The 12107-nt window shown below is 34.1% G+C and overlaps 1 protein-coding gene across 2 annotated transcripts in view; it reads left to right on the top strand.

Annotated features, from left to right (window-relative positions):
* Positions 1-12107, top strand: part of LOC137625297 (macrophage mannose receptor 1-like) — a 135517-nt gene that overhangs the window by 73849 nt on the left and 49561 nt on the right. For both annotated transcript variants that reach the window (XM_068356126.1, XM_068356115.1), the window contains exons 32-38: positions 692-759; positions 1502-1666; positions 2594-2817; positions 5159-5288; positions 5975-6145; positions 7981-8103; positions 9476-9621. In XM_068356126.1, the coding sequence (XP_068212227.1) occupies positions 692-759; positions 1502-1666; positions 2594-2817; positions 5159-5288; positions 5975-6145; positions 7981-8103; positions 9476-9621 (1027 nt within the window). The remainder of the gene's footprint in view (positions 1-691; positions 760-1501; positions 1667-2593; positions 2818-5158; positions 5289-5974; positions 6146-7980; positions 8104-9475; positions 9622-12107) is intronic.

The raw sequence follows: 12107 nt of genomic DNA, 5'->3' as shown, positions 1-12107 counted from the left end.
ATATATATATATATATATATAGATATATATATATATATATATATATATATATATATATATATATATAGATATATAAATAGATATATATATATATATATATAGATATATTTATATATAGATATAGATATATATATATATATATATATATATATATATATATAGATATATATAATATATATATATATATATATATATATATATATATACATATAGATATATAGATATATATAGATATATATAGATATATATATATATATATATATATATATATATATATATATATGTATAGATATATATATATATATATATATAGATATATATATATATATATATATATATATATATATAGATATATATATATATAAATATATATATAGATAGATAGATAGATAGATAGATAGATAGACATTTTTTCACCCTTAATTTCTACATGGTTTTTATGTTCAAATCCTTGGTCATGCAGAACTACTTGTCAAAAAAGACATTCCTCTTTAGGTCTGTAATCAGGTGCTAAAGCAAATTCGATATTAAAGGGTGTTTGTGGCTTATTTAAAAACATTATATACATATATATATATATATATATATATATATATATATATATATATATATATATATATATATATATATATATTTGTATATGTGTACTGTATAAACTGATAGGAATACTAAACTAATTATTTTTTCTCAGAACATTGTGGTCTGTAGCTCTTTCTTATGATAACCTCTGGGTTGGACTTGAACTGGACACTGCAGCAGGTAAGAGGGTATTTGATATTCTTTCAAAACTATCTTATCAAATTCCCTTATAGAAGGGCAATATTTTTTTTGTTTTTGGTTTTGTAACCTAATGTCACAATGTTAAGAACTTTAGTCATACCTCTAAATTTCATCAAGTATATTCTTGTAACTGTTTTTTTCTTAAATTCACAAGCTTATCTTGATTCTAAAACCGTATATGTTTTCATCTGTAACAGAAAATTCTGATACCTGCTTTTGTCAATACCATAGGATTCATGCAGTGCCCTGAAAGTATATCAAGACAATATTTTATTATAGGGGGAAAAATTTTGTATAGGACATACCAATGGTGTTTTTAAATGACATGTTATTTATGAGGTCATAAAGACCAGAATCAAACACTGTAAATACAGTATTTCTAACTTTGTTTTATACTAAGGACATCTATGTAAATACCTTCACTTTTAAAGTCTTAAAACTATCTAAAGTTACTACTAACTATTATTAAAACATAATCAGTCAAAATCAGCTTATCCTAAGCACAGCAATAAATATTAGTTCAGGTTATTTCAATGTTATGGAATTTAGAACCATTGCCACTCTTAGTACTGTATAGATATTTATGTACATGTATATCATCCCAGTTCTTCTGTTAGAACGATAACTTCTCACAATGTCGACATTCAAGACGTTCATTTCATAAATAACGTTTTCTTTGAGTTGTCATTTATGACACTAACAATATATTTTGCATCCACAGATAAACATTGGACAGACGGTTCTTCCATCGACTACCTGCACTGGGATGATGGCCAGCCAGATCTACATGATCATGAAAACTGTGCCTCAGTAAACAGTTATTCTACAGCGCTCTCATGCACAGCTTGCGAATTGCATCTCCCATATATATGCGAATCTCTCGAGGGTAAGTGGAAGATAGTTTTTACTGTACTCTAACTATCGACTATACCAGAAAACCACATTCTGCTATTCATATTTTCTTGTCTGGAGAATTATGAGTGACCCTTTCAAACACAAATGATCCATCCATAGTTTGTCCTGGAAATTATAAACTACAGATGGAGACCTCTTTCAAGTACCTGACTTCAATTATTTCATTTGTCTCTCATTTACAGCTAGTACCAGACAACCTGAAACTCTTGTTTCTTGATAACTTTACAATACTTTCATTGCTATTTTTTTTTATTGTTCATATAGAATTAGAAAAATACCCTCATACTGACAAGAAAATATAGAAATATTAACATCCAAAAAATTATTACAGAATTTTAAATCCATTTACAAATCAAGTAAAGAAGAGGCAAGTACAGAACAAGAAAGTTGTTGAGGATGAATATATAAAGATTTAAGGAAAATCATTCACACATCAACAATTTATAAATGGCCAGAAAAAAATCATTCATCATATTTGCTAAAGGGTAAAAAGAGAAGATAAACTTATCAAGAAAAAATGAATTAATTCTTTTTTTCAGAACTTTATCTATAAACTAAAAGTGATTTATAACTCCAGTAAATCCATAACTAGAACAAAAGATTTACCCACTGTAGACATTACTTAAGGGTCTTTACAGTTTTCCTTAGGTTCCTAGATGCACTTGCTTTATATAGTGCTACTTTACTTCCATTCCCACTTCCTCCCTTCCAAGTTGCTACCCCCATTCTTAACTTTACTTCATACTGTAACTGCAGGATTTTCCCACAATTGCTCTCAGAAGCTGAAGGACCTCACAGGTCCCAGCACTGGGTTATTATACTGTATAGCCTAAATTCCATAAATCCAATCCAAGGGTCTAATTACTGTATTACTACGTCTCATTTTATCTACATGAAGGAACGATAATCACGACATTACCAATGCCAACATTCGAACCACCTCCCAAATGCAGTGATGGTAATGGTGACTGGTACCTCTATAACGATCACTGTTATAAAATTGTGTCTAGTGCTGATGAGGACCCTCAGTCATGGGACAAGTCTGTTAGAATGTGTCAAGCCGAAGGATCCTATTTGGTATCAATCGCTGACGCTGGAGAAAACGCCTTCGTTGAGTCTTTGGTAATTATTTTCTTTCCATCTGTGATATTCGTGAATTGGGTAATACAATTTTGAATTTAACATTGGTATCATGAAATAAGAGACAAAAAAAATTGATTTTACACAAAGCAATGTATTTATAATTAGTAACCAAATATGATCAGAATAATATTTGTCTCGAGCAAAATAGATCGCTATTCTCATAGTTCAATTACTGTATTAGTAAGTGCCTTATCCTATATTAACTTAGTACTTTCATTGAGAATTAATTTTAGCTTGTGACTACAGTATTCAGTTTTCAATATGGTGTTTTAGGTCAAAAGCTGCTACAGCTAAAGGAATGGCAATTTTGTAAGTACTGTATTTAAAATCAAGCCTCAGCTAACAGCTTGATTCTTTCATAAAGCCCAACAAGATATGAAAACTTTAGTCTTTTTTATTTACGTATTACATTTATTGTTTCTTTGACCACTTAAGAAAATTCTTTAGTATCTCACCTCTTATATTTCTTTGAACTATGAAAAAAAAAATTTGGAAATTTTTTAAATATATACTTTTCCTAGCTACATAATACCAAGTCCTTTGTATAAGGGTTGTTTCAGTACTTAAATGCTAGAATGACCATTGAAGCTTAACAAGGAGGCTAGTGAATTACAGCTGAATGAGTACAGTATTCCCATCCTCTGACCGAATATAGGCAAGCTATTTCTGTCTTATGGCCACAGGACAGAGATGTGGTTGAGCATGGATTTTGATATAAAGGAAATGCAAACCTTCATCCTTTAAGCAGGAAATACTCTTGTTTGTGGGAGAATGTCCCTTTAAATCAACTGGCTAAAGTTAACATATCCCAATTTCTTTGTTAAGGGTATGTATTTATTGAAGGGAAAAAATGGGAAAATTTTACATACATGTGTCAATTAAACAGCTTCTGGAAAAGAGACAATATGAACATCAGGTGAGTAAACAAATATGAACTTTTTTTTATTAAATTTGTGGCTACTTCCTTTGCTTGGGCAAAAAGTTGGATTTCTCTCAGTTTATTATCATCCCCAAATAGCGACAAAAAGTAAGATTCTCAATCCTGTCCTATCTGTGACTTCAAGGCTACGAGAATCAAACAGTCATTGAGGTAACTCAACAACTTATCAGGCCCAAGATGACACTGAAATTAATTTGCAACTGAACACCTGAAGAGCATTGGCCAGTCCAAATCTCAGGGCTTTGAAATAGCACATTAACTCATTAAGAACAAAGTGTTGAACCTTCCAGTATTACTGATGGGGAGGTATATAAAGATATGCATCCTTTTGGGTCAATCAAAAGCCAATATGATATTTGTGGTTTACATCATAAGCAGGGTAAAAAAAAATTCATTTAATGAGGCATCCAACAACCTGACAACTATGAGAAAAAGATAACTTTAAAAACCTGGAAACTGGTCTTTTATGACTTCTAGCATGCTTTTCTTCCTCATTTCTTCCACTTCTGTCAATAAGACCAATGCCTTAGATCCTTAAAGGTGGATGTTGAAAGAGAGTGTTAAAAAAAAAAAAAAAAAAAAAAAAGAGAGAGAGAATTTCTAAATAATACCCACTACCCAATGCTCAGCCACCTGCTGCTGCTATCTTACCCATTAGTATGATAGCCATCCCCATCTGTGGCAATGAAAGGAGAGCTGCCTACCTCAAACCCTGTCTCACTGCAAATGAGACAATAACGTATAATCTGAACAGGGGGATACCTACCAAAAGGCATGCCTTCTACACAAATAGTTACATAAACATACTATGTAGCTTATCTTGGCTCGATCACACATACATAATAAAATGAATGCATTGAAACAATAAAGCACACAAAAATACTAAAGAAAAAAACAGTCAACAGGAGCAAAGATACTCAGATCTAGAACACAAACAAATATATTCATTTACTAGGTGGACAAAATAAATGTGGCTTGGTTAGATCAGAAATGTAGGTGGGACCTCTCACTCACCTTTCATTCTCTAAGCTACCTTATTGTTTCAATGGCTGTTCTATAGCTTGTACTACAGCCTCCTATGTAAAGGATTATGGTTTATATTCCATGTAGGGACAAATGCTAATAGATTTAAGTCCTTTAAAACAGACATTAGAGGGAAGCCTCCCTCTATGTAATATTTCCATTATTTTCATTTCCTTATCTGAATTTTCCCTCTGTCTGAAATGTTGAAGACACACATTATTCAATCATGTTATATTCTCCGGTGACTTTTTCTCTTGAACATATGGAGTAGATGCCATTGCCCATTAAGAAAATAGACTGATAAAATTAAAAATATTCATTTATTTAGTAAATCATTAACATTAATTTGCTTTTCAGGTGCAGCCATTATCAGATGCTGGTATCTGGATAGGTGGACGGGCTCTTGAAGACACTGGTTTTGAGTGGGTGGATAAAAGCCCTTTCATCTATGACAACTGGGCACCCGGAGAGCCCAACAGCTATATGGGTATGTGTACATTTTTTGTTTGAATATGTATGTGCATTGGAACTCACTTCTATCATATAGTCATTTTTTTACTGTATATGTGAATACTCATTGTTTAGAAACACTTAATGATCTTTTTATTACATCCTCTGTGATTTTGCTCAATTTTTGCCTCAATTTACTAATCTATTGAAATCATTGCTCTTCCCAATGCAAAAGGCATAAAGAAATTTCTATTTAATCAATATAATGCAATACAATGGCATTAAAATAAGTTTTTTTTTCACAAATGATAAACATTTTTCCTTTATTGTTGAAAGGGACTTGAAAAACTTACTGCAGCTTTTTTCCTAATCTGGGAAAAAGTGGAACTTTGTTTAAAATGTTTTTTTCTGAACTAAATTCCTTATTCCTCCCATTAAACATTTGAGCACTACTCACTCTCACTCTCTCTCTCTCTCTCTCTCTCTCTCTCTCTCTCTCTCTCTCTCTCTCTCTCTCTCTCTCTCTCTCTCTCTCTCTCTCCTTGGATATTTCTTAATATTTTTGTCTAACGAATCTAAATCATCATTGTCTTTATTAGAATATTTTACATTATTTTCAGTAAGGATTAATCTTCAAGATGTTGTTTAACTGTTGTTATTTCTTCTATTTTTGTAGTGCATATTGCAGAAACCCCCTTTTCATGAAACACGTGTCTCTAACAGGTGCGGAAGATTGCATCGAAATATACAATCAGGCAATGGGCAAATGGAATGACAAGAATTGTGGCCATTTAGGTGGAAGAGTGTGTAAAAGGCCCAATGGAGCCACAGTTCCCCCACCACCATCAACCATACCTCCTTATGGTAACTGTCCAGAGGGCTGGATACATGTAGGTAAGTGCTGCTAATACTTTCTTTACCCGTAAAGCTTTTGATATAAATTAGTTAATTGGGTTATTTACTAACAGACTTTGTGTCTAATCATGGTAAACATGATTAGTGTTATACTGTTTTTCTATTTCCTCAATAATTGTTACTAGTAATTAGGAACAAAATGTTTTAGATATTTTTCAGACTCAAATATACTTTGTCCATTAGTGATTCAGTTGCACTTCTGTTGCCAATTAGTTGTATCCTACTTCTTTAAACAATCATTACGAGGGCTTGGCTTTTCACATGAGGGTAAGACAAGATCTCGAACATGGTTACTACAAATCAGTATTGATCAAATTATTATATATTGCCATTTTGCATGCAATTCATAGAAAAAAAGAAATCCTAATACATATATATGTATATGTATTTATGAGGACCAGTGGCAGCTTGTGGCTAAAATCAGTGGGGTCTTGCTCCATAAAATATGTAGCCTTTCTTTTAATATTGTGTGAAAGGAAACATACAAGTATAAGAAAATGTATTAAAAAACTTGATAGAATTATAAATAAGAAAATGTATTCAGAAACTTAATAGAATCCTAAAAGATCAAAATTAAACAATTTTTACTCACCATAACCTAAATTTTTACTGTTCAAACTTGATCCATTCGTTTGAAAATAAAATTCATTTATCGTGTTTGAATTTGAAGAAAAAGAGCTATTATTTTCTTGATCTCTGGATGACAACTGGGATTTTTTTTCTCCGCTGAAAACGCTGCAAGTGGATTTAGTCTTTCCAGCGTTTTGCCTCTGTTGCAGTCATAGAAGTTGTCAAGAAAACCAAAAAAATGTAAAATAAACAAAAAAATTAATCAAATAGAATATCTGGAAATAGGATAATAATCTAATTTACATCTTATCACATTCGAGAATTTAGTTCACAATTTTCTAGCTCAGCACCCGTGGAGTAAAAGAAAATAACTACCCTTCACCGACACGCCAAGGTCAGCACTGTGGGAATGACAGTGTTCTCTCTTCCTCTCAGCCCATGGCTCAGACCTGCAATAATATCAAATAAAAGGGGGGTGTGCAGTTCCACATTACCTATCACGAGCCACCACTGATGAGGACAGAGAAGTGTAAAGAATAGGCCATATTATTTGGTGCATGTGTAGGCAAAAAAAAAATTAGCCATAACCAGAGAGAGGAATCCAGTGCAGTGCTGTCTAGCCAGTCAAAGAATCCAATAACTCTCTTGCGGTAGTATCTCAATGGATATGCCAACTTCAGAATTCATCAAAATCTCTTATGCTCCAAATATATCTTATTAATTTCATTTATATTTTTTAAAACTTTTGAAAAAAATATATAGGAATTCTATGTTACTCTTGCATACAAGATGAAATCTCAAAATAAATTTGTCATTAAAAGTATATTTATGCCTTTTTTCATATTAGTTTGCCTGATATATCAAAAAGGACAATGATGTTCAAATTATATTAGAATTTACTTATCCTTATAGCAAAGTACATTATAGTGCTTGGCATTGTATCAAGATTTTATGATGGCTGAACGGGAAGCTACTATTCGTACATATTCTTTATTTCACTTATGGACACATGTACACACACATACCAGAAAGTATGTACAGTATATGAATATTAATTTTTATTATATTCTTATACTGTATATACTTTTCTTCAAGAAGAATACCTTCAAACATTCTTTTATAATCCCCTCAAAATATTCACATTGCAGTTGAACAGAATGCTTCACTGGAGCTAATAAATTACTTGTCAGCATGTAGGGTCATCAATACATCCATCCACATGAAAGATTTATATTTTTTTCTAGTTACAACAGGAAGATGTTTCAAGCTTGTGAATGACTACAAATACTATGATGATGCTGTGATCAGATGTAAAAGTTTGTCCAAAGGCTCCAATTTAGTCAGTCTTCATACTCCAAAGGAAATGGGTAAGATTGAAAGAAATTAAAGTCTAGATTTTAACATTTGTGGAGAAGGTTGATACAATTGAAGATATATGCATTTGAAAAAAAAAAGTCTTAAGATCAGTCGAAGATACAAGATGGAAATAAGAGTTCTTGTCGAATAATGGGATTTAAGAGATAAGAAATAACCTCTTACCATAAATCTATTACGAGAAAGCTGTAACAAGCAGACAGCATAAAATTTACCAATATATGTTCCTATGTTCTCTAACCTTTACAAATTTGTAACTGACTTATTGCTAAGCTACCGTATAACGAGTTTCATATCGTCACGCATGTAGCATTACCTGTAACCTTTCGATTGATATGTGAATAAGCCATGTCATACTTGTTAGTTTAATTTGCAAGCATGTTTGCTTCTTTTCTCTACACTCGTAAAAAGTTATAATTCATTTATATTCTTTATATATTAGATAATCTAGTAGGTAGGTCATTAAAGATATAAGAAAATTTCCTATCCTTTAATTTGAAACGCAACACCTCTGTTTTATGGCGTTGTGGTTTTCGTTCTTCACTGCATAAAAAAATTAAGTTTCCTCTTAAGAATTACAGTCATAAAGTGTTTTGATTATAGATAAGTATGAAAGGCAAACTATGAAATCTTAATACAGCATGTACTAATATTTGTTTATTTTATACTTTGCATATAACTGCAGAGTTTGTGAAGATATAATTATTAATTTAATCATGAGATCTTCCTCTGTTTTTTAACTAAACCACTATTTACATATACATTAGGCCATGATAGTCATCACTTTAGTCTTGCGGGTCTCAAGAGCAAATGCACAGCTGTTGTACAACTTTTCAAAGTACATATTCTTTTAGCTAGTATCCTGTGTTTATTCATTTATAAATCCACATTAATTAGTTTCTTATAAACATTAATAAAAAATCTTGAATTGATTATATACACATGCATACAAGCATATAATCAAATTAAGGTTTTTTATTAATGTTCAAAAGATACTAATTAATTTGGATTTATAAATGAATAAACAAAGGATACTAGCTAAAAGAATATGTACTTTGAAAAGTTATACAGTTATGCATTTGCTCCTGAGAAGTACAAGACTAATGTATATGTAAGTAGTTGTTTAGTTAAAAATAGAGGAAGATCTCATGATTAGATTTATAATAATGTCTGCCTAAACTCTGCAGTTATATGCAAAGTATAAAATAAACTAATATATATCTGTGTATGTATATTATAATTTTGCATCAATATATTCATTCTTAATTACGCAGTTGTTATACATAATTTCTATTAGTAAGTAGATAAAATGCCATTTATGTTATTGGTTAATAAAAGCTAATCCATATTACCTCCCACTCACAGCTTATATAACCGTGATGATCGGAATGTATGGCGCTGATGCTTGGTTAGGGCTCAAGTTTGAAGTGACAGACTATGTCTGGATTGACCAGTCAACTGTCGACTACACTCCTTGGGCCCCTGGTGAACCTAATGGACAGTACATGAGTGTAAGGTTTTTGTCCTTTATGATAGCATTATACTAAAATTTATATTATGTGTAACCTACACATATTTTTCCCTAGTTGCTAGTCATTTCATTTGAATGAGTGACAAAATGTAATATTTTTTCATACTCCGCATAACCTTTGTCCAAGGAATTCCTATTATTATAATATTTTTTATTGTAAAGCAGCTCATACATGCTGTATAATTTATATTTCAAATCGACAGAACTTAAAAAATTCAAACTTGCAGCAAATATTTTCATGTTGAACACGCTAATATAAGTTTTTTATAGTTTATATATGAAAGATCTGTTTTAATGTTTTATTGTTCTTAAAATATTTTATTTTAATTGTTAATTACTTCTCTTGCAGTTTATTTAAGGGATTTTGACGAAGGAAAAATCTATTTCTGGGGAGAGACCTGTGGCGCCCGGTGAAAAGTCCTTCTTGTATGTCTTTTCTGATAAAACCTTCCAATTATACCAGAGAAAGATAAAAGCATGGAATGCTGAGGTTACAACCCTCGCGCGAGCACCTTTTGGGTGTCGTGTATAAAGCAAAGGCGCGTGAAATCCACTATTCACAGGTTGTCTTCCATTTAGTTAATTCCTTCGTCAAAGGGATGGGCCGATACAACGGCCCTAGACACACCCCCATCGCCGCACCACCCACGCCACGACGCGAGCGCCATCTGAACAACATCCTTCTGTAATGGTCATGACGGCTTGGAAAGGAAAGGGTGGGATCGTGTAAAATAAAGGGGGAAGGGTTTCACCGGGCGCCACAGGTCTCTCCCCAGAAATAGATTTTTCCTTCGTCAAAATCCCTTTTCTGGGTCGATCTGTGGCGCCGGGTGAAAATGTACCAGAGAATGCCTTCCAAGCCCAACAATAACTAATTTAATGAGGGGAGAGAAACAACACCATGTAAAGAAAATCATAAATAATTAAGGTAAACAAACATGATAACAGGGAAGCCTCCGAGTATCAGAGGAAACATGCTACAAAACTGACATGGCTAAGAATATCCCAACCCTGTAACAACGGTAATCAATAATAGTTACAAACATAACCTAATATGTAATAAACTTAGGGCTAACGAACCACCAAGGAAGCGGCGTCGTGGTGCGAGTGGCGGGTAGGAGGGAGAAGAAAAGAGATGGATGAAAGGAAGAACAAAAGATCACTGGGGAGAGATACGGCTCCCAGCTGCAACTGTTGGGTATTTAAGAGCCTGTAAGTTCATTAGATAGTGGCGTTTGAAGACCATAGGAGATTCCCAACCCGTGAACTTTATAAGGTCATCAAAGTCCATCTTCTGGGGGAAATGATCCCGGATTGGCTTGTTAAACGAAGTATAGGATCTATAGCCTAATACCACGTATGGGAATGGTACCTCCTTGTTCTCTGATAAACAAGGGGCCAGACGATCGGGTAGCAGTCGTGGCTAAAAGGGCCCTGAGAGTGGTGACCGGACATAGAAAAGTATCTTGGAGAAGAGGAATAACTTTCCAAGGGGACCACCTATTTTGGGGGTTAACGGCCGAATCATATTGGCGAATTGTCGAGTCCCTTTTGTCTGATTCGATGAAGAAATCGTTTTCCGGTTCAATGTTCGAGTCTCTACGAGCTGCCAACTTCCTGTAGTCCACAAAGTTAGGGTTTTGGACATCCATGAGTAATCTGACACAGTGAGTTTGGAATACTCGGGTCAGTTTGAGGAACGGGATCCGGATGGGACGGAATTTCCACTCGAGGAGGAGAGGAAACCAACTGTTCTTGGGCAGTGAGGTGGTACTAAAGCCACTGCGCCCCGGAAGGAGCGCAGTCAGTGTTAAAGTTTTTAGAAGATTCACTGGGAGAGATAGGGAAATCTTCCTCTAATGGTTCCAATCCCGGGGTAATGCGTCCATGGCATGAGCCCGAGGGTCCAGGATTGGGGTCACATAACAAGGAAGTTTGTGATTGATCTGAGATGTGAATAGATCTACCTGGATGCCTGGAACGAACCTGAGTATCCACCGGAGTGAAATTCTGACTCCAGGGAACTCGTCCTGGATAGTGAGCCCGTTCTCACATCCTGGCCTCCCGCTAGGTGAGGTGCTGACAGGAACCAGTTCTTTTCTGTTGCCCAGGCGAAGAAAGTGACCAGGATCTGATTCAGGTTGGGTGACTTGGATCCTCCCCTGTTTCCGTAGTGTACCTCGTCTGTGCTGTCTGACACTACTCTGATGTGGGTCGACCTCGGAGGAGTCTCTCTCTTCAGGGTCAAGAACACTGCCATGGCTTCGAGAACATTGATATGGGACTGTTTCATGGCTAGTGACCAAGAACCTGAAACATCTGATGTTCGGAGAAATCCCCCCATCCACTTAGAGACACGGCTGAATGGAATGTCACTTGTGGAGGTGGCAATTGTAGAGGAACCGCTTTGGAGAGGTTCTTCGGTTCGGACCATGGGCGTAGTCTCATTTTCCCGACAGAGGGGAT

The sequence above is a fragment of the Palaemon carinicauda genome, chromosome 2 (assembly GCF_036898095.1).
Source record: "Palaemon carinicauda isolate YSFRI2023 chromosome 2, ASM3689809v2, whole genome shotgun sequence".
NCBI lineage: Eukaryota > Metazoa > Arthropoda > Malacostraca > Decapoda > Palaemonidae > Palaemon > Palaemon carinicauda.
The sequence above is the reverse complement of the archived record's forward strand: the minus strand, read 5'-3'. Positions and strand labels throughout refer to the sequence as shown.